The 23889-nt window shown below is 37.0% G+C and overlaps 1 protein-coding gene across 4 annotated transcripts; it reads left to right on the top strand.

Annotated features, from left to right (window-relative positions):
* The first annotated feature begins 2634 nt into the window (after nucleotides 1–2634).
* On the top strand, nucleotides 2635–20094 carry LOC105057117 (uncharacterized). Of its 4 annotated transcripts, none has more exons than XM_073248722.1 (17): nucleotides 2649–3008; nucleotides 3917–3977; nucleotides 4116–4512; nucleotides 4907–5165; nucleotides 5635–5936; nucleotides 9408–9587; nucleotides 9790–10533; nucleotides 10639–10733; nucleotides 10825–10893; nucleotides 10976–11064; nucleotides 11157–11222; nucleotides 11643–12200; nucleotides 13794–13868; nucleotides 17485–17555; nucleotides 17658–17715; nucleotides 18593–18857; nucleotides 19091–20094. In XM_073248722.1, exons 3-17 carry the CDS (start codon nucleotides 4202–4204, stop codon nucleotides 19813–19815), a joined length of 3867 nt encoding a protein of 1288 aa, XP_073104823.1. In that variant the 5' UTR covers nucleotides 2649–3008; nucleotides 3917–3977; nucleotides 4116–4201; the 3' UTR covers nucleotides 19816–20094. The 4 variants fall into 4 exon arrangements, with proteins under 4 accessions (XP_029123956.2, XP_073104823.1, XP_029123958.1 ...); XM_029268125.2 differs by having other exon boundaries at nucleotides 4079–4512; XM_029268123.2 differs by lacking the exon at nucleotides 3917–3977 and having other exon boundaries at nucleotides 2635–3008; nucleotides 10834–10893.
* Nucleotides 20095–23889: the final 3795 nt, after the last annotated feature.

Below are 23889 nucleotides of genomic sequence, written 5' to 3'. Positions count from 1 at the left end.
AAATGAGACTTTATATTATTCCTCTCTGTCAACTAAAGCAATCATATATTCAGACCTCGATGAACTTTCATTGTGATGTTTTATGTAAGCAGCTGAATATAAATCATATTCCTTTTGGAACATATCAAAGATCTCAGAAGTATAAACTTATGCAACTTGTTGCAACAGTGGTGAGTTCTCACACTTCAACCTTGGTAATTTTTTTCTTGATTGAAACTCACATTGCAACTCTTTGTACCGCTTATCACATACAACCCTTTCAAAGTGCTTAAAAAATTAGACCATATCCAAATCTGGTTTCAAGCAATTCTTAAAATTTGAATTTAAGCTTTCACTAAGTTGTGTACTCTGTATGCCTATTGAGAAAGTTTTTTTCATGTAATACTTTGCCCAGTTCTTTTTTACTTTATGCACGGATTTCAGCTATGTGTTTTCAAGAATATTGTAATCTTAAAGTAAGGAATTGCATACCGTCTCAAAATGAGTTTCTTCCTCGTATTTGTACATATATGCCTTGAAGTCTCTTAAGAAATTAGACCCATCTTTCATTATATTTCTTAGATGCTTTATGCCATTTTGCATCAAATGCCATGTACATAATCCATGACATGTTTCAGGCATCACTTTAACTAATGCCTTGGCTATTGCGTGATCTTGATCAGTAAAAAATATTTGTGACTTTTTTTATTTGTGTGCTTCTAAAAAAATCTCGAATAGTCATTTGAAAGACTCCGCTGTCTCATCATATAAAAGAGCAGTCCCAAAAATTACAACTCCTCTAAAATAATTGAATCTCACAAACAAAGCAAGGGGTCTATATGCATTGTTGGTGCTACATATTGTGTCAAAGGTTACTACATCACCAAAATAAGCATGATCAATTATTATTCTTGAATCAGTCGAGAAAATATTGATGATTTATTCTTTCACATCAAATTGTACTACATAATAAAATGATGTATTCTCCAACAATTGTTGTTGAAAGTATTACGATAGAGCACCTGCTTCTCCATACACAATATTTCTTTATCTTTTATTTTGAAGATAATTTTTTTGATCCAACCTAGTATAACCAAGGTTAGATCTTCCACCCACACGTCTACTTATCAAATCAAATGAGGTTTTTTGTTTAATTCTCGAATCATTTGCTAAATCAATTTCATAGACTTGAGATAACTTGTGCTGGCATGCCAATATATGAGTTGTCCCTATAAGATGAAGAACATAGTTGTGCTCATCAATAAAGTCATGCACCTGATACTTTTCACGATCCGATATATACACAATTCCCATTCTTGCTGGACATCCTGCTCTAATCTCTTGTCGAGGTTTCTTACAAAGATAATCCCTTTTGTCTGGCCTATGACATCCCTTTTCGGAACATACAAATCTGTATAAAGTTATCATCCCATTTTTCTTACTCTTATTGGGCTATCATTTTCGAGCATTAAATCCAATTTTTTCAGCATAATTAACCCAAAATTCTCAAGCTATTTCTCCATCATCAAATTTCATTCCTTATTTAGGCTTCTAGTGAATATCCAAATCAACATTTTCTATTGATGGGATAGTGCTTTCACCTACCTCCCTAAATTAAATTTACAAAATTCTCTTAGATATCATATCATAGCGAAATTGGCTGATGAAAATTAAAAAAAAAAAAAGCATAAAGCCACCATAACTTTCTTCTATATTACAAAAATAGCATTTCGTTTAAAACAAGCAGCATAAATTTAAATCTAAGAATTATTTCAAAAATCATGATTTTGTAAGAAATACTTTGATTTAGTTGAATTCGTTGCCATGGATGAAAAGGATATGGATTTAATCATGATTCATCTTCTTCCTTCTCTTGCTAACCTTATCCTCCTCCTTCCTTTCTTCTCGTTGTTCTCTATTGCACGATATAATCTTTCAAATTATTATTGAGTATAGTAGAGCAAAAGCCACACTAACATGAGCGAGAGATCAAGTTTATTTAGCATCAAAATTTTCAGGCTAAAAAGGGATATGCATGATTGAAAGATTAATTGAAATGGTGAGTTTTGGAGCTGAATTTAAGTTGTCTGCATGGCACCGTAATAGCCATAGATGAAATCAAAAATAAATAGAAGATTAAGATGTATTGAAAGTTATCCCCCATTGTTCAAATAGAACGGCAGAGGATCCTGATCCTGTTCATCATACGGTTTGTTCTTATTCAGAACTGAAGAAATTATATCCTGTAGTGCACTATAACAATCATCAAAATATGTTATTGTGGATTTATTTATCATGTGTTCATTTATGGTAATGTGTAACAGGCGCGATGTACATCTATACTGATGCATGCAGGGCAAGATATAATTTGCTCTCAGATTGTCAATCCTTCGTCTCATCTTTAGTGCCTGGCTGATGTGGTTCATTTAGTACTGGGTATAATTTTTGTACTTAGTATTCTCCCTCAGAAATTATTTCTCACATTGCATTCACCACGTGACTGTGTGCAAAACCCAGTCACAGCACTCGTCGCCTGATGCACCACTACAACAATGGGTGGTTGTGATTGTCGGGTGCACGGCCACGCGGTGCACACGGTATGGGGAATAATTTCTCCTCTCAAACGCAAGAAAATATCTCTTATTTGACCGCCGAAGCACCCCCAAGTCCTCATGGGGGACATTGGCACCCTTTCATCATTATTATCAGTAAATCAAAAATCATACTACGATTTCTTACACTAACCTTCCATACCTCTTCTTATTACCCAAAATACCATGAATCGGCGAAAGGAGGGCTTGCCGTGAAATACCCAAAATTTCTGGTTCTTTTTATCTCTGTTATTCTTTCTTCCTTTCTATTCCCAAATTACACCACCCCTCTTCTTCTCCGATCCTTCCATCCGAAACACTGTTATACACTGATCCCAGCGATAATAATTCTAATAAGTAGGAAAGGGAGGAAAAAAAAAAATCCAAAACCCCTATTCTTCTCTCACAACGATCGCCTTCGTTCCCAGCTGCTCTCTGGTGAGTCTCGTCTTTGACTGTTGAATCTTATCTTTACTCTCCAATCTCTTCGATCAAATTCAAATAGATGAAGTTCCCTTTTTTTTTCTTTTGATTTTAGTTGCTTTTAATGTGGGCTTTTTTCAGTTGTGATATCTTTACGTCAGTTCGGATTCATCTTCTGCTAGGGTTTTATGTAGCTATGATCATGAGAATTTTTTATGTGGATTGAGCTGGTTACGAATTTATTTTTATGGTTTTCCAGTTTTGGTTTCAAAGTAGTTGATGCTAAAGATCGGCAGAGGGTTACTTACTAACGCGTGGTTTAGAGGGTTCATGTTATTCGATTACCTTCCGTAGCTTTTTTTCGTCTCCGTTAAATGGTATGCGTTGTTTTGTTCTCGGGTTTGATTTGATAGGGGCAATGAGTTTTATAAATTATGGATTTCATGTGGGGCTAAACAGAGTCGGATTATGTTAAGTGGGCTATGTTAACGCACTACTGTTTTCGTGAGAGTGATGTAGACCTTCTGCGAGAATATCTAATAACTTTGTTTTGCTTTGTTCTTTTTTCTTTGTTCTTGTACTCATCATGTTAATTCGCTCGCTGATGTTGCTTTTCGGAGAGTACTTGCTAGGCTCTTATGGAAGGAACTTTCTTTATGTCAACTGACTCCAGTTTTCTGTGGAATCTGTTCTTTATGACTAGAGATCCACCAAAAAGCAAGGAAAAGAAAAGAAAAGAAGATAATAGTTATTCTGAATTATAGGAAAAATCATTGAACTATAATGCCCTGTTTGTTTTAATTATCTTGATGTGCTGTAAATTCCATTTTAGTACATTTTACTTTTTATTGGCTTCTTCTTCATCTGTCTCCTTTCCTTCAACATCTAGTTGTGTCTACCTAATTGGGTTTTCATGCTTTTAGATTGGGACTGGAAGTTCATTATGCTCTTTTTGCTTTTTGAGCTTGCATTGATGTTTGGCAGGTTTGTTGGCTTTACCGTTTAGCCTAGCTATCCTGTGACCTTTGGTTTCAACGATTTTAAGCTTTTGGTCGTTCATTGTGCTAACTTTTTTACCATTTCAGTATGTTAAAGATCCTGAATATATCAAATGGATTGCAGCCACTAGCAAATTTGATTTATCTTCCAGCAGCCCTGATGGACCTACCTACATAAATGGGCAACGTGGACCATATGAAGCTGCTTCAATGGAAAGGTCGGGAAGCTTCCGTGAAGGCATGGATAGCCGGATCCCATCATCACTTCCAAGCACATTGAGGTCTGGTTTGGTGTCATCTCAAGTTGACACAGTCACTTCACTTCAGTCTCTTCTTGTTGATCTGAAAGCAATTGATCAAAAGCTCCCGCAAACAAGGGACCTTGAGATGGGTTCTATTGTTGGCATCTCCTCAGAAGAATCTCTGCCTGCAACATTTAACCCGAGGCTTTTAACTTCTTCATCCATGGGGGAGATCAAACGCACAAAGAGTACTCTTCATGAGGGCACTATAAGGGCGAGGTATTTCTGCCTCCCTCCCTCCCTCTCTCTCTCTCTCTCTCTCTCTCTTTCTCTCTCTCTTTAAAAAAAAAAATCACATTTAAGTAGCTGAAATATTTATTCCAATGATCTTTCACAAATTTCTTCCTTCTTTATGGAAATTACATGGTTTAATTTCCATCTTTATTGTGATGTCAATGTAGGAAACATGACTTGCCCTATTTATGTGCTTATGATTGTTTCCCACATTGTGCCATGTGATTATAGTTGACATTTTACTTTCCTCAACTAGTTTGCATTGGATTTTGTTTGCTCATCCATTACTAACATACTGCTTTTTGCCATTTACATTTTTACATTGTGGATTCTTAGATCAAATGAGCTCTAAGTTAGTTTCTGATGCTTGATTTGATAGGGATCGAGCAAAAGCCTGCAGTGAGGCTGCTTTGAAAATTGATAAGTATTGTCACAATCTTTCAAAAAAACGTTCCCGAGCTGATATTTCATCGAATGAGCGGTCTGGTGCATTGCTGCCAAGAGGAAGCATCTCTAAGACTAACCCTCAAAGCCATCTGACTTCACGTGGTCTCGACCTTGGGCCTCAGAAATCAGAAGAAAGGTCCAAGACCACTGTACCAAATAGACGAATTCGAACTTCTATGGTGGAAGTACGGGTTTGTATCTTGAAGCTTCCTTTTGGACCTTCTGCTTGCCTTTCCTTGATTGTGATTCATAGTCATTTGATGTTATGATTTGCTGGTGATTATGTCATACATATCTATTTTAGTTGCCTATGAAGAAAAGAATATGGTTAATTCATTTGTCTGGATGCTTTATTATTTCGTGCGTCATAAATGATACATGTTGTTAACTGATGTGCTTTGTAAATTCTCATTATGTTTTATGTGCAGAAGAAAAAGAAGTTGTTTCTTTACTGTAAGATCCTGGTTATCAATTTCTTGATTCTTGAAGAATAGTGCCAAGTAGGATTAACTGTTATAGATGATTTGCTCTGGATTCTATGCAGGTTGAGCTGCACTGTAGAAGTTATTTGTCAATCTTTGCATAGAGAATATCCCTTTTGTAGTGAAATCAAATGTTTCCTTTTTACTGAGGGATTTACATATTATTTTGATTGATTAGATGGATGTAAGGGCTCATGGTATTGCAAGACCATCTGCGCCTATGAATAAGGATAGAGATGCCAGCATACTTGTAAATGATGGCATGGCATTATCAGAAGAGAAGGGCCAAGAATTGGCTACTGGTGTTGATGGCTGGGAAAAGTCAAAGATGAAGAAGAAACGCTCTGTCATAAAGTCTGATGTTTCTGCAAGTGCAGCTTTGACTAGATTGCCGGATGCTGATAGAGAACCCAAACGAGGAATGCAGCAGAAGTTTGGTACTGATGCTCGACCAAGGGTGAATAATGCCCATGGCTTCAGGTTTGATACCACACCATGCAACTAGATTGCACTTTGTATCATTGTGTCATCATGTATGAACCTTAATTGTTGGATTAAGCTTGTCAGTCTCTTGATAGACAAAACTTGTTGCAATGTTGAGATAATATCTAAGTCACATTTTGCTTCCGCCTAAGGTTTGGAGTCTTGACAAGATGAGGGGCATCCTTGCCGTCCCATCTTGTTCCTGTGAGATAATGGGACCTAGGATGGATGTGAGACCCCAAAACCCACATCCATGGGCGATCTCGCCCATCCACCTTTGTGCTGGCTAGGTCATGCAATGAAATAAGTGATTCATCCATCTATCCTATTGGAGAGAAATTTTAAAAATTAAAAATATATCTTCCTCCAACCGGTAATCATGTCTTTCTTCTCAAAAACCCCAATCATTCTAGTTGAGCAACAACTATGACCTCCGTTGTTAGAAGTGCATTGCCATTGCCATCACTAATAGCTGGTCCGCCTCGTGACCAAGGGTGCCATCAAAGAAGCAATGGAAGTTGAGAGCGGATGTGCCAGATCTAGTGACCTACATCCTCTATGAGTGTCGAAAGGCTAGAGAGAGGAAGAGGGGAAGTGATCCATGAGAGGGAGAGAGAAGGAGAAGCAAGGAATGAAAATGGGGATAGAGAATGGAAGCTTTTGGATGGGGCGAGCAACTATTTCTCCTTTTTTCAAGTACTTAGATCTAAATGCTTTAAGTAAATCATTATTTATGCTTTTAGGCCATGGTTAGAGGCAGGATTTTAAATCTCGTGGGACAGAGGTGCTCCGGTATCTTTATGGAACAGGATGCCCCGCTGTCCCATCCCATCTCAACAGCTAGCACGATCATGCATCCCAGTAGATATCCTCCATCTCTCTCCCTTTTTTTCCTTTCTTTCTTTTTTTTCCTTCTTTTCTATTTTTTTCTTCTACCTTTATTTCTTTTCTTTTTTTTTTCCTTTCTTTTTGTCATCCCTTTCTTTTTTTCCTTTTTCTTCTTCCTTCTTTTTCCTTTCTTCCTTCTTTCCTTTCTTTTTCTTCTCCTTTCCTTTCATTCTTTCATTTTACTTCTTCTTTTCTTTCACTTTTTTCATCTTCCATTTATTCTTTCCTCTTTCTCCTTCTTTTCCTAGATGGATGTATTTCGGAGTCCCGATCTGTCCCGATCCCATTTTTTCACAAAAACGGGATGGGATGGCCGGGATGCCTCTTATCCCACCGGGACATAAAACCTTGGTTAGAGGTTGGCTCGAGTTGTTCGGGGGTTAGACTTAACACCATGCATATGCCTATATGCATGAGTTCATAAATTTTTTTCCATAAAATAATATTATATAAAAATTCAAAAAATATTTAAACATAAAAAAATCAGAAGATATTAAAGTTTTTTTCAAAATAATATTATTTTTAAAAAAATCAAAAATATAAAATAAGAATATATTATATAAAACATTTTATATCCTTAAAAATAATATTATATGGAAATAAGAAAAAAAGCTCATTCTACTTATCTTTAACAACAATAGTTTCAAACTCAGAAGAATGGGTCATTATGTTAATTGCTTGGAGCGGTAATTTAAGAAAATTAAGCAATAATAAAATAATTATGTAGATACACTTAAGCTTATTTTGTTATACAATATGACAGTCTTGCATACTTTATTGCCACTATGTGGCACCTAAGCATCAATTTGTATATTTCAACACTAGAATAGTAAGGGTAAAGTGAGTGGTTATGTGACTGAGCTTTGTGCAGTAAATATTGCCACACTTTCCATCAAATCATATCATTTTTGTCTTGTCAAGGCCTCATGCAGTATCATTACTAGGTAATCAAGGAAGGATCTCCAATAACCTAGAAAGCCATGAAATTATATTGTCAGTTTTAAATATATGAACTGGACAGAATGATCAGAAAGTGTCAGAATATTTAATCATAAAGTTTTGGCACATGATGGATCAATATAAACAGATCACCTGAGCTTACAAATGTTTGTCGTAATGAAATCTAGCAGTAGCAAGTCTTAATGCAACCTGGTGAGTAATATTAGCTGGCATGGTTTTATCAACTAAGAAACACTAATAAGCAGTCTTCAGATAATTATATTTCCATTTGTATAGCTTCTCACTTTAGACTTAGAGTACACGGTCAATTTATCTTAAATATATCACTTTTAAAGTTCAAATATGTTTAAAAAATAAATAAAACAGTAAAACTTCACATTATAAATTAAGAAAGAAATGAAAAATATAGAAAACGGTGTCCTAAGCAAGTATCGGGATGCTCACCCAGGATGGCTACTAGGAGGGAGCGGAATGTGGGCATCCTATTCCGTTGGGAAACCGTGATACCTCTGTCCTACAGGATTCAAAACTTTGCTTCAGCTCATTCTCATATCTATAGTCAATAAATCTCTTTCCTAAAAACAGTATCTATGAGCTGTATTAAATGATCAAATCAATCTTGCCACATTTGGTAGATGTTACTAGCAGAGTAGCATCATTATGCAGCTGTGGTATTAAAAATTCAATTAGTATAAAATTTTTGAATAGGGCAATACACTGCGTTAGAGAATATGTATGGTTATTGTTTCTACACATCAAGGGACATTTTTCAAGTTTTAGTGACAATTAGACCCATGGTGCCAAATTCCTGACTGAAGTAGGGCAAGAGAGCGGCCTAAAACTATACACTGTTGTCACATAGGTGGTCTATGTTATTTACTGTAGTTAGGCTCTAGTATCCGTCCAAAGTTGCTGTAAACTTTGAAAGAGTCTAGATGAAGTGGGAAGTTAACTTTTGATATCAGAAGCTGTGTCAATTGTTAATGCAAAATTAAGCCAAATAGCCAAATAAGAGGTATTTCAATACACACACGGAGGGTCAGGCTACACACTTTCTGTTTTCATACTGGAATTAGCCATTTTTCACAATTTAGGTGCATTCAACTTTATTCAAAGATAATTGCCAGTAATTTAATGAACGTAACCTGTTCCTCTATAAGTATATTACCTTCTGCTGCACACATGTAAGTAGATAGATGGGAGGACACCATATGTTTTTAATGGACACACCAACATGTGTTTGCTTACTTAATTTTTGTGAAACATGTGCTAATTAAAGAAAATATAAAAGATGCAATTGTAGTTGAATTTTTATGATGCCTAAATTTTGTTCAAAATGGTAGAATATATTGAAGTATATGCTATTTTGCTATTATTTATAAAGAATGAAAAGATAGATGGGTTGCTGTAGTAAAACAAGATTGGGGTGGATGAAATGTTGATATAGTTTAGTTCTACTGTGTTGTGTTCCGTGGGGAGCCTGTCTTCAGTCATCTGTTATCTCACGAAAAGTGGTTTGTGTGATTTGGTCTTCTGAATTAATCTGGCTTAATCATCTGGGATTTGCTTATTTTGTTGGATAGAACCATATATATTCCTTCTGAGAATCTTAATATTCAGGCCAGGTCCTGGTTCCGGAGTTTCTGGAGTTGGAACATTAGATTCAGCTTCTCAACAATCTGGTCTTGGTATGCATCCCTTAGCTAGAAATGATCAAGACAATGGTTCTCTTTCCAATGATAGAAGAGATCGTCTTGCAGGTTTAGATAAAGATGGTTCCCATCTTAAAGCTGTTAACAAGTAAGACATATCCTTTTCATATATTTCTTGCCAGAACTATCACTATAATGTTTCTGTCATTTTTCTCTTTCTGGAAATGATGTTTATTATCTTCAAACTGCCATCTCTTAAAATATTTCTTGAGTTGTTTTTACATATAACCTGCATTTATCTTTCTATATAATCTGACATCCTGATATATCTTTCTTCCATTGTATCTCAGGCCTAATGGTCATGAAGATAATTTTTCTGCTAGTCCTACCTCCATGATAAAGGTGAATGCGCCTGCTCGAGGGCCACGATCAAATTCAGGTTCACTGTCAAAGGCATCCCCAAACATTCATCGAGTGGTGGGAAATTCTGATGATTGGGAACCGTCTCAAAGTATAAACAAGATTAGTTCTGTTGGTGGGGCTGTCAATCACAGACGTGGGGCAGCTATGCGCTCTTCATCACCTCCTGTACAGTGGGGTGGACAAAGACCTCAGAAGATCTCACGTTCTGCAAGACGATCAAATTTTTCTCCTCTTAAATCAAGCCATGATGAAACACCTGCATCAGATACAGTAGATAATGCAGGCGTCCATCAGGCTGGATTAGGATTGAGACGCTTATCTTCTAATGCTTCTCAGCAAATTAAACTAAAAGGTGATAGTGTACAACCCACAGGTTTATCAGAAAGTGAGGAGTTTCAAGTTGCTGATAACAAGTCAAGGGACAACAGTAAGAAATATGAAGAGAATATGGATCGGTCCATGCATAAGTTTGCAGGACTTGTATTGCCTTCAAGAAAGAAAAAGGTGGTTGCTGATGAAGATATTGGAGATGGTGTCCGGAGACTCGGGAGGATTGGACGAGCTTTTGCACCTACCAAGTCTGGCATGGCTGGCCCAATTGAGAAACCAGACAATACTGCCACTGTGAAGCAACAGAGAAGCACAAGAGTTAGTTCTGAGAGGATTGAAAGGTGATGTTGGATATCCTAGCCAATTAACTGGCTGCTGGTAGTCAATTCATGTTCTACTTCAGTTTTTTCACTGAGATTATGCCATTGATGTTCTCTTTGTCCCAGTAAACCTGGTCGCCCACCTACCAGAAAATTGTCTGAGCGGAAGGGGTGTACACAGCCACGACATTCAGTGAACAATGCACCTTTGGAGTTTTTTGGTACTTGTCTATGTATTGAATGAATGGAATTGTGGAACAATGAATTTTTATTTTCCCGTCAAAAATGTACTTATTGTTGATTATTTTATAGTCTTTTCAGGACAATCAGATGATGACCATGAAGAGCTTTTAGCTGCTGCAAATGCTGCCCTGCATATAAGTATTAATTATATATATATAATGCTTGGGTATCTTCTTTTACCCTCTGTTGTGCCAATAAAGTTGTTAGAATTTTGCTGCAGGGTGCGCTTGTTCCAGTCTTTTTTGGAAGCAAATCGAGCCAATTTTTGGTCTTCTTTCTTCAGAGGATCTTGCTTATTTGGACCCACAGGTAGGACTGAGTTTGTCTGTCTTGTTAATATGGCTCCTAGAATAAGTTTATTCATTTAATTTTGATGTTCCAAAATTATTATTACCAACCAGATTTGTTGCATGAACAAGTCTTCTCCAAGTCCTCTTGTTGCTGGGAACAATGGTCATGACTTGAAGGTATTTTCTTTCTTGTTGATCAAAACAATGGAACTTGTTTGAACCTTGGGTTTATGGAATTATTTCAATTGTAAAATTCGAGCTACTATATTCACATGGTTCTAATTCATTTGGGTTTTGAGCTGTTGACAACCTAATACGTAAACATTTCTTTTGGCAATTTTATTGTACCGCATTTCTTTGTTTTCCCCATGAGTTCGCATTGCTACTTATTCTGATGAGCCTTGCTACTTTTTGTGGATTCCAATATAAATTACATACAGAGCAGTTATGAATAACTGCTTTTTTTTTTGGTTCATACTTCTTCTTCCTATGGTGTAAGTCATACTTCGTAAAACATCTTTTCTCTAAGACAATAACTTAATGTTCTTTCATATCATTTTTGTCTGCTTGATAACAAATCCTTATCTCCTTTTTCAGGGTGATCTTGAATATATATCCTTACCATCAACTCCAGCTGCTGCTGGCAGAGATTATTTCAGTGCTATCTCAGATGGAATTAGCTTTAATGCACGTGAGAGGGAACCAGAGCTCGCATGGGAAACAGAGCATGTTGAACCTTTCCTAGAGCAATTAATACGGGGAATTGGGGCTCGAAGTGGGGTTTCAATTTGCCAAGCACTTCTTTCGGCTATAATTGAAGAAGAAGAGATTGAAAATATTAACTACAACAGTGGAGAAGAATACTTGCATGGATCTCATGGAATTTGTTTTGAGGTCGAGGGTGGGTTGAAATCGAAGGGTTCAAACTTTCACTCATCAAGAACATTTCTAACTGCAGAGAGAGGCCCTTCTAATGGCTTCAAGGGCAATGCTGGTTGGAGATACCATGATGAACTGACACATGAGAAATTAGAAAGTAGTGTTAGCTTATCAGACTCTAGCACAGTATGCACAAAATTTCAATATAACCAAATGTGTATCAATGATAGGATCCTCCTGGAGCTCAGTGAAATCGGACTTTACCCAGACCCTGTGGTGAGTATCATATGCAATATCTTTCAGTGGATGGACCATCCATTTCTAAGTAGTATTGGCAATTATTTGGAAGATTTGATCAGCTGTTGTCTTTTGCTTCTAGTACAAACTGTTGGGCTACTCAGGTGGCTATAAGCATATGCCAGTCCTTGCAATGTTTGTATAACTGCTGGCTTACTGAATTTATTGATTTTTCCTATTGTGCTATTACTGTTATAAACACGCCCTGGATTTTCCATGTTTCGGGTCTCTTTGTTATGGTGTTCTATCCACTGCCGCTGAAACTTATTTTCTTTAAATACTGTCCTCTGTGTGTGTGTGTGTGTGTGTGTGTGTGCAGCTTCAAAATTTTCACCATCACCATTTCTCCTGGAGGTGCACAGCTCAGCTTTCTCTAGCTTATTGTTATGTATTTCTATCAAACCCATTTTCCCCAACATTGTCCTGTCATTTTAGTAGCTGTAACTTTATGATTTATAAGTTGTTGAAATGTTTACCATATTTATTGTAGTCTTCATGCAATAGTGATAAAATTCAAAAAATAATAGAACCTGCTTTAATCCACATGGTTCTTCTTTTAAAAACAAAATGTTTCTTCATCACTTATTTCTTCTATATAGTAGGTTTGAGAGCTGACAATATTTAATCAAGGACAGCTCTTGGTCTTTGACGGAAATTGAGCCTGATATTTATTTGTAAAGGTAATTGCATTACACATGCATCGAGTGGTCAAAAATGAACAATTGAAATAAACGTGAAGCAATGATTTTTTACCACTGTAGGTTAGGTTCTCCAAATCTCATGATTTTTGGTGTGCATGCAGTTTAGATGTAGTAGATCACATCCAATAGCTCGGATCATTGGTGTTAGACATCATGCACTATGTGCATCAAGTGGTCAACAAATGAACTCAAGTAACATGAAACGATGATTTTTACCACTCGATGCATAGACTAGGGTTTCCAAATCACATGATTTTTGGTGTGCAAGCAGTTTAGAGCTCGTATATCACATCTAATGGCTCAGATTATCAAATGCCGGACCTCCATTGTTCAGCAGGACTGATCAGATTGGAGTTAAAATCTGGTTGACGGGATTCTAGTCCACCTCTCTCTCTGCTCTCTCTCTCTCTCTCTCTCTCTCTCTCTCTCTGTCTCTCTCTCTGTGTGTGTGTGTGTGTGTCATGAAATTCACTTATTTTTAACTCCTTATTTTCTAAAAGCTTTCTTTTGCAATTCGCAGTTTCTCTATGTTTTGTTAGAAACCAGAAAGTACAAGGCTGATTTTTCTTTGGCATCTGTACCAGTAGCTTTGCCTTAGTTGTCATGTTCTATGCTCCTTATTAGCTTTATCAATGGTCTTACTCATTGTTGAAAACAGAGTGGAACTTGCTTTGGTTTCTTTCATTGATTTTGTAGGAAGTTCTTTTTTAGGACTTGGTTTATTGCATAAACAATGATCATGATGGTTTAAGATTTAAGCGTATATTGCTGATTGCATTTCAATTACCTTTCTGCAGAAGCATTGTTTAGCTTGTTTAATTATTTTGAAAAGAATATTCTAATGTGGCATTGTGCTTCCATGTCGTTTCAGCCTGATTTAGCACAGAGTGAAGATGAAGATATTAATGATGAGGTCAACAAATTAGAGCAAGAACTCCATGAGGAGGTATGATTGTTCACAGTTATTCAGCCTCTTCTTTCGCAGTTTCTTTAGAAAAGATCTCCTCTGCTAGGTAAAATCATGTCTATATGTGTCATGCACTGACTGCTGTCCCTCATTGCATCTTGTTGATGACTTAATTGACTTCTCAATTTACCCTTCATGGTATGACTCGAGGAGCAGCAAGTACTTCTTGCTTGGTTCTTTTCTAGGGTTTAGTGGTGTCTATTTTTTTCTTCTGACTAATGCTGGAGTAGCCAGTTATTTAAGTGCAATTTACTGTTTATTCTTGACTGGGTGTATGATGGCAGTTCTTATGGAGCCCTGATAAAAAGCATTTGATTCTGGCTTGCCAAAGTCCAAGTCGACTGAACCTGTCCTAGTTCAGAATGTTGTTTGTTAATGCAATGGCAATGTCAACCAAACAGCTGCTTTTTTTTTCTTTTTTTTTTTGTGGTTGGTGGGGTGGTGGGTGGGTGTGGGGGAGATGGCGTTGAAGATATGTTGGACAGATTCTTTAATTAAGTGATTGTAATAGTTTTTTAGAATAATTTAGTGCACAATGCAAGAGCAAAATTAGGTAAGAAAAGGTCCTAGGCAACCTAAAAGATAATCTAAACCAGAGTTTCTGTCATTTTCTTTCTTTTTTTCTGCATAGACATTATTCTACACATGCTTTGATGAGCCAAGGAGTCTGTCAACTTGATGGCTGATGGAGAACACATATATTGAGAAGGGACAGCTGAACCAACAATCCATGGAGCTTTTTGAGGACCAAGGTTTTATGTCTACTGCTGATGCTACTTGACAGGGTTGAGTTCTTCCTGCATATGGAAGCTAATGGGTTGCCAATTACAGATCATAACTAGATTTTGCCAATCACTTTGTTATTGTCAATAGTTACTGAGGTCATTAACAGTGCTACTGATAATTATGCTCAAGGCATATAACTACTTGACTATGGTGCAACATTCTGGGAGAATTTCGTAAAGTGAGGTCTAACATGACCCACTAAGATTATGTTGGACTAGGGGTTGATTTGAAGGAAAGAAAGATTGATATTAACTCTTCGCAGACACTTTGTCCCGATAACCCTCTATAAAGCTTACAACCAAATTGTGGTTAGCTGCCCACATTGGTGGTCCCCATTTCTCTCTTCTCACACCTCTCTCATAACTTCTGCCCTTTCTCAAGTGCATGACAACAATTCTTGCTAGATCAGGGCGGCATCTCTGTTGGTAAGCCATCTCTCTCTTCTCGAGCATCCTTTTGTCTATATTTTTGTCATCTGGCCTTTCTTCATGATACCTTTGCTTGTTTCAAACATTATTTTTATTTTTCGCTGTATCTATTTAATATCACCCTACTCTCTGTCACATGCCCTTTTCCTTGTATCTGTTGATCTATCTAATGATGAAATCTTGAAAACTTGTTTTTTGAGACTGCATTTTACTTTAATGAAATTGATGCTGATAGATACATACAATTCCGTTTCTCGGCCCTTCACTAAACGGTCTTCAAGCACTTGAATGCTTGCTTTTAGCTGTAGCTTACATCATGTTCGGTATAGGAGCCAATCAACAGATTAGGAAGGACTTGTTCTCCTTTTGCTAGGGATGCAAATGGGTCGGGTTAGACCAACTCATGAGTGACCCCGACCCGACTTGGTTCCTTGATCGGATCCTAGTGTTGGACCCAGAACCAATCCAATAGAAGATTGGGTTGGGCCGGGTTGGGTCCATAGCCAAAATCTTTGACTCAACGGATCATTTTGATCGGGTGGGGTCCATACATAACCCAACTCCAACCCAAAAAAATTAGGTCTTGATCGGGTCCGGATCAAGTCCAAGTTGGCTCCAGGTCAAATGTAGCCAATTACATTTTAATGATCACATGGTCAAGTATTATTAACCGTACAAAATAGACGATAAACAATATTGCTCTCAAAATAAATTAGAATATAAAAATAATTTTAAACATATCTTTATATTAAGGACATTGCTCATACAAGTCTTAAATCACAAGTTAGAGTTTTAAAAGTATTCGAGTCCTAATGGTGTACTAGATTTGGGTCGAGTCAGGTTATAGAGTAAAAGATCCAAAATTGATCCAAACATCAAACAGGTTGGGTTAAGTCGAATCAGGTCTGAATTCAATAAACCTGAACCCGACTCCACCCCACGGGTCTTTTAAAACAGGTTGGATTGGGTCTAAGTAGGTCGGGTTGAGCCAGGGGTCAACCGGTCCATTTGCAGCCTTATGTTTTGCCGACTTTGGAGGATTCCTCAATCACAAAAAGTTGAAGCGCACAAGTTGAAGCTTTTAAAACATTAGAATCAATGATTTTCAATCTGGAAGAGATAATGGGAGGTGAAAATAGGTCTTCAATTTTGTTTTGCTCCAAATTCTTGAATTATAATTTATATTTTTATCCTTGGAAAGGTGAAACATAAGATCAGTCAAAAGTTACAGTTTCTGTAGAAGGTCTGATTCAGTTGATTAGGAAATTTGCTGGTTAGTTGTTTAAGTGCTTACAAGTCCTATTCTGAGTAGGTTTAGTGTCAAAAACTCTTATTTATTTTTAGATTGTGTCAAGATAGTTCTCAAGTCATCGTGATTGTTGTAATAAATCCAAGGGTCCTCGGATACTGGACTCTATGGACTTCCAGATTTTGTTATCTGAGAATGTTTGGGTATATAATGCTGAGATTCCATCCTCCCTACTGCTGCTTTTTTTTTCTCTCTACTTTGTCTTCATGAATCCTCAAGCTCATCTTCCTTCATTTTCTTATTCTTCTTTTGTGATCCTTCCCCCTTTATGTTTGCCGTCGTCATTGATCTGCTTCCTAGTTTTTTTCTTCTGTTCCCAACGCCTTGTTATCTCCTCTAAATTATCTCTTCTTCTATAACACAAGGCTTGTTTCCTTTATTAAACTATGATTCCCCCATCTTCTTTCATTGCATGGTTCCTTTGTCTGCTTGCTACTTGTCTACTAATAGTACCGCAGTTTCTTGACACATCAATTGTCCTAATCATTTGTGCATGAACCATCTTTCATAATTTCCTGCTCAAATTTTGAAGCTGTGCAATATGACTGTCTTAGTTCAATCAGTTAGAAAGATGTGTTCTTACCAACTGAAATAGAGATGAACTTGTGCAATCTCATTGCATATGCTGAACTTTCCATCAAAATTGAATGTGCATCATCTTCTCTGGAAATGTACTGCTATTTCTGTATGGACAGAAAATCTAGATTTAACGTATCATGTGCGAATCTATATTGTATCTAAAAGTCTAAGATGCATTTTTGCAAAATGCATGAAGTGAAATGACTATACACTGCAAAGGTATTTTTGGGTAGGCATACTGTTTAATTAATAGCTTTAACCAAGGCTTATGCTATGCTAACCTTAAACTGATGAGTTCTGCTGAAATTTGTGTAACATACATTGTTAACATACTCACTGTGCATGATATACTTTTAGAGAGTTGAATAATTGTTGATAGAAATTCCTTTGCTCCTAGAAGTTACTTGGTTGCAATATCTCATACTCTATACCTTCCAGCATGTATCATGAAAATAATCTCTTCCCTGTAACATAAATTTTTCTGTTGATAAAGGTGAGGAAGAAGAAAAATCTTCTGTTGAAACTGGAGAAGGCTGTTATGGAAGCAAGGGAGTCTCAACAGAGGTATACTGTGAGAGCATGTGCATGTGATTGCTGCTTTTTGCATTTCTGAATTGTTCTCATAATATCTTATATATATATATGTATTGTTCTTTTTGTGTGTAGGGTACTAGAGCGTATAGCTTTGGACAGACTTGTAGAAATGGCTTATGAGAAATATGTGGTAATTTCTGATTCTTCAATACCAAATAAATCTCTTAAATTATAATCATCGGTACAGCTTGTTCGACATATTGGTTTTCCCTTGATGCATGGGTCAAATCTCTGAATCCTCTATCACATAGCTTGAAGTTGGAAAATGCCAAAGCGGTCTGTTTTTTAACCATCATAATATTACACACAAATCCCTATACCATTAGTTTTGGTTCATTGGAAAAGTGAGTGAGCCCATAAGATATGTGAATAATAAGTGATAATTATTGCACTATCTAGAATGTTTACTTATTTCAATCTCATCAGCTCCCATGGCACTATTGAAGATCGGATGCCCTGATCAAGACTAAATGCATGGCTAGTTTTGGGAGGCACTTAGATGAGAGTTTTTAATTTATGAAAACTCTTTTTTATGTTTAAGGAATTTGAAATACCATAATCATTTTATAACACCTGATTCCATCCTGATCAAGACTAAATTCATCATTGTTCCTATCTCCTGCCTCTCCTTTCTTTCTCATAATTGATATCACCTTCCTTATTGTTATGGTAGTTTTCCTTGCTGCAATCAAAAAGGAATTTAAAAGGTGTAATGAGTGTGGAGTTCCAGAGTGAGAGATACTTTGGGGATTATTTGATCTTTGATTTACATGTTAAACCACATTATTACTTGAACAATGGTATTTGTGTTAACTGATGCTAATTCATGGTGAAGTATGGGCACTTTTACCATCTTCTGAAAGCATAAGCACTAATTGCTTGGAGAGTGCATCTTTGATGCAATTTTTGCATATAGATGCTGTAACCCTGCAATAAAGGGACGTCATCAGGAGTTTATTCTAAATTGCTGTGATTGGCTAATCGATGGAGAATACTTCATGCAACAGGCATATTGGGGTCCTAATGCTTCTAGTGACAAGAATGTGAACAAGCTTAACAAACATGCTGCCTTGGCTTTTGTCAAACGAACATTAGCACGATGTAAGAAATTTGAGGAGTCAGGGACTAGTTGTTTTGATGAGCCTCCTTTCAGGGATATGTTTCTTTCCGTATCTTCTTACAGCAGCGGTGTAGAATGTATACACACATCTGCAGATGGAGAGGCTGCCAATCGTTTCACTGCCATGCCGCATCCACAAAGTACTTTAGCAGGTAACCTAAACTCTATGTCAGATATTCAATCTGGGGCTCCATGCATGGATGCTTAAGCCTGTAGATCATGCGCAGACCTGTTTCAGAATTTCCGAAAGATATTGCTCTATCATTTTCATGAAATTTCATGCTTTAGCTGGATTGTTCTTCAGGGTCTGTGCTTAATATATACGAGTCTAAATTGCTTTCTGAATGCACTCTGTACTCAATAATTACTGTTGCTCTCTTTGCAGATTCTAATCCTAATGTAACCTCAAAAACAGTTGAAAGAGTGAATGCCTGCGACAAGTATCCTGATGCTTTTTGGTCGGGTAGTCATTCATCAGAACAAACAGTTGGTAAAGAGGAGCAGTGGTCAAATCAAATCAAAAAGAGGGGCTCATTGCTTGATGATGTTGTTGGTAGTACGTCGGTCACTTGTTTGAGAACATCTTCAGGTCTTGGAAGTTCTCTTGTAAGTGGTATAAAAGGAAAGAGGAGCGAGAGAGACAGAGAAGGGAAGGAGCAAAACAGAGATGCAGGCTCAAGAAATACCGTCGGTCGAATTGGTCGTCCAGCTTTATCCAATGCGAAAGGTGAAAGAAAGAATAAGACAAAGCCCAAACAGAAGACAGCCCAATTATCTGCTTCTGTCAACAGTCTTCTTTCTAAGGCTCCAGAGTTGCCCGATGCAATGTTGCCTTCAGACCCAAAATCTCGTGATATGGTTGTTGGTGGAAGTACCAAGAAGGATGATTTAGCTGTGCTCTCGAGCTCTGCCAAGATGCAGGATAGGCCCAAGGCCATTGACTTGTCCAATTTGCAACTATCGGAAGTAGATGTTGGTGATCTGGGTGGTCATGGGCAGGATATTGGTTCGTGGTTGAACATTGTTGATGAAGATGGGCTGCAAGACCATGATTATATGGGTCTTCAGATTCCCATGGATGACCTTTCAGAAGTTAACATGATGATATGAAGGTGGTATATTTATATATTTCCTTGCAATGTATAGTTTGTAAACATACTGGCATTACCGTCAAGGTACAACCAGCCATGTGGTTTACCATCTGACAGCCAGGTCTGTAAGTAGTCCAAGTAGTCTATAGATTCTTTTAGGGGCCTTTACAGAAGTTCATGTGGAGCAAATTTTTTGATCAGTGTAATTTGCTCCTGTAACATTTTGGTAACCTTGATGGTACATATGTTGCTTGTCAGTTTCAAGGTAGTAAAAGTAACCACATCTTTGCGATTATTATATCCTGAAATCGTGCATCCATTTTTATCTAAAATAAAGAGCTATGATTAATGAAATCCCTTTTTGAAGAAGGGGTGCAGCGCTTTATTTATAATCCAATCAGAAATTGTGCTTTTAAGAAATGTTGCACTGATTTCCGATTGAAATTAGGATTTGTTATGGGCCTCTTTTAATTTTTTTTATTACGAAAAATATTTAAGATATTATATTATTATTTTTTTATATATTTTATTATTTTTAATTTTTCTTCCTCTTCTTTGATGTGGCTTCTCGCCGCTCCTCGTCTTCCTCCGTCCATTGCTGTCTGCATCTCACCATCAATCGGAACTGCAGCTCCTCTGCCACCATCGATCGGAGCCGTCGCTCATTGATTCACTGCTGTCATTTGTGTTTTCTTTTTTTTTTTTCGCTGTTCTAATCCGTCGTTCTCTTCCTTATCCACCTCCATCGCTCGCGATCGCTCTCATCCCACCTACACTCTTGTAGCTCACCACCCCCCCATCCTACAGCCTATGCCTCCTCTGCTCTCGACTTCCACCTCTCCGCGGTGGCTGCTCTGCACCACCCCTCCATCTCTGCACCATGTGCCTTTTTGACTCTTGGTCTCTTCTTTATGCGGCGGCTACTTTGTGCCACTCCCACCCCTACAGCCCACTACCACCACCCTCCTATCTCCAACGATTTGTGCTCAAATCTTGGCCTCCTATCCCGATATCTATGATTTTCTCTAGTCCTCATTTTTCTGTAGCTTCTTCATGCCACCTCTGCTTTTGATGGGAGAAGATTTTTTTTTAAAAAATAATTTAATTATGATATAAAAATAATTTTATTTTTAAAAAATATTTACTGTATCAGTTATGTGCATGAATATTTTTATCGGTCCAAATTTGAATAATTCATATTTAATTTGATAATAAATAATAAATCAATAATAAAATAATTTAAATATATATATTTTTTAAGGATCGCAGTAAAACCTTTGAAATTTTGGGGTGGAGGAAAAAAAAAAATATATATATATATATATATATATTTTAATATTCATATTAGAGTGGACTTTCTGTTGCCTGATCAGTATAAAGTAATCCCTTGTCAGTGTAAGGTAATTACAATCAAGAGCAGAGAAACTCTGCAGTATGGTCTGCACATCGCTCTTCCAAAGGTTCCAAGTATGCTCAAACGAGTGTGAGGCTACCTGCATCAAAATGTAAATTGTGTTCACGACACGATGCAGTGTCGAGTCATGATGCAGCCTGCAGGTTCAAGCCCTCTTCCAGCGTAAGCCATTCAATCAGCTCAACGCACGTGCTGCAATAAAAAAAAAAAAAAAAAAAAAAATGTGCCTTCACGCACTCTCTGCACCGTGATCGGTACAATTACATCATTACGGCCACTTCTTTCATAATCATAAACAAGGGCAAATGTGAGAAACAACATTTGCACGCGTTAGAACTTGAAACAGGCTCACGTTGACCTGTCATGGTTCGAAGTGCTATGACGGGTATCAGGACATAAATGTCCTTTGTGTTTTTCGTTGGCATATGCCCCTCGTAAAGATCGTGCACCTCACCAAGGGCCACCTACCGGGATAACTAACGCCATTTGATTTTTTTTTGTCAATTCCACTAAAGGACATATACAATGAAATTATATATATATATATATATATATATATATATATATATATATATATATATATATAGTCAGAATAAAATTAAATTGATTGAATTTATATTCAGATCCGATCAATCAAAATTTCATAATATAGATCTTATATTAATGATTCAAATTATTGAATATAATTTACTATCTTAAAACTGCTTGCATACAAAAAATTATATAATTTAAAAATTTTTAACTTATACATCAAATAGTAAAAAATTAGACAGCTTAAATAAAATTAAATTAGATGTATTTTTTAGATTACTTGATACATAGACTAGAGATCTTCAAATTATATAATTTTTTATGTACAAATAATTTTAAAGTAGTATATCACATCCAATGATTTAGATCATCAATTTAAAACTTCGATTATCCAATTTTGATTTAAGCGAATCTAAGCCTAAATCTTATCTACCCCTATATATATATAGGGTTTTGCTACGATACTCCAAAACTCTTTTCAATCTTTTTATTGTAAATCTTTTTCTTACTGTCTGATTTAGGATAAATGGCACTGATTTATCCATCCATAATTAGTTTTAACCAGCCATATGGGTGGTGGTGTAGTAAATAATTCAAATTGTGGAGGTAATTTGAAAATCAAAAGTTGACTGATCCTACAAATAATTAGAAGTTAGGAATATTTTTGGCAATCAATTATTTTGGAAGTTTCATTCTCTTTCTTTCTTTTCCTTTCCTTCTCTATTTTTTTTCTCCTTCATCTCTGACCACCGCGGCCTCCTTTCCTCTCACCGTCTTGACTGCCATCAATCAAGACTTGTCCCTCTCCTACTGCCTCAACCACCTCCTTTTTGATCTCCAACCGACCGATCAAGCCCCACCCACCTCTGCTCCTTCCAACCATTGCGGTCGCTTCTTTTTCTCCGTCTCCTTCTTGATCTCCGGCGTTGATCAAGCCCCACCCACACACTCCACTTCTTCACCGATTGATGGATCAAGCCCCATTCGATCCTCTTCTTTTCTCATTCATCTCCAATTGCTGCTACCACCTTGACTGTCTCTAAGCAAGCCCCGCCGCCTCGATCGTACCGCTGTAGCTTGCATCCTTCTCTAGATCTGACTGTCCCATCCTCCAGCTCCAATTTCAATGGTCTAAAGTGGCCCGAGTGGAGGAGATATGGGAGCAGGAGGAGGCGGCGGCAGGCAATGGTAGGGAAGGTGGGTGAAGGATGAGGATGGGGGCAGCATGTGGTGGTAGGTTCGAGCAGTAGTGGTGGGGCCATGGGAAGGCGAGTAATGGAGGCGGAGGAGGAAGGGGCGACGGGGCCGAGCGGTGGTGTGGCAGTGGAAAGGTGAGTGATGGAGGTAGAGAAGGAAGGGGATGGCGGTTCGAGTGGTGGAAGGAGAAAGAACGTGAGCAGTAATGAGGAGGCTAGCAACGGTGGGGCGATGAGTGGCAGGCGGTGGCGGTTAGGCAAGCAGCGACGAGGAGGAGATACGAAGAAGAGAAAAAAGGATTAAAAAATAAAATATTATTTTTAAGAAATAATAAAATACATAAAGAAAATTGTAGTGGAATGTCTTACGTATCCTTCATAATAAAATATTATTAAAGAAGCACCATAGCAATACTCATATATATATATATATATATATATATATATATATATATATATATATATATATATATATATATATATATATGGGCAGATGTGGATAAGGTCGATCAGATTTGGACTCAAATCCGATCAGATCAAAACTAGATAATGAGAGTTTTAGATCAATGATCCAAGCCGTTAGATATAATCTACTATCTCAAAATCACTTGCACACCAAAAATCATATAATTTAAAGACTTCTAACTTATGCATCAAGTAATCAAGAAGTATATCTAATTCAATTTTATTTAGACTGTTCAATTTTTTATTATTTGATGCATAGGCTAGAGATATCTGAATTATATGATTTTTTGTGTGCAAGTAGTTTTGAAGTAGTAGATCATATTCAACTGCTTGGATCATTTATGTAAAATCCTTATTATAAAATTTTGATAGCCTGACTATATATATATATATAACCCTATCCCTGTTAAATGAAACAATGAAATCAACTTTGTCCTTGAGTTATAAATCCACACTCAAACCATGTACAATAGAAAAGTTCTTTGGG

The sequence above is a fragment of the Elaeis guineensis genome, chromosome 14 (assembly GCF_000442705.2).
Source record: "Elaeis guineensis isolate ETL-2024a chromosome 14, EG11, whole genome shotgun sequence".
In the NCBI taxonomy this organism is placed as follows: Eukaryota; Viridiplantae; Streptophyta; class Magnoliopsida; order Arecales; family Arecaceae; genus Elaeis; species Elaeis guineensis.
Note: the sequence above shows the minus strand (reverse complement) of the source record. Positions and strands in the feature narration are given on the sequence as shown.

Excerpts from the sequence above, each read along its gene's own strand:
- LOC105057117 (XM_010939588.4), top strand. The coding sequence starts at position 4,202 with ATGGAAAGGTCGGGAAGCTTCCGTGAAGGCATGGATAGCCGGATCCCA. Across the intron at positions 10,894-10,975 it reads AAATGCTGCCCTGCATATAA|GGTGCGCTTGTTCCAGTCTT; the intron begins GTATTAATTATA and ends ATTTTGCTGCAG. Across the intron at positions 18,858-19,090 it reads TCCACAAAGTACTTTAGCAG|ATTCTAATCCTAATGTAACC; the intron begins GTAACCTAAACT and ends CTCTCTTTGCAG.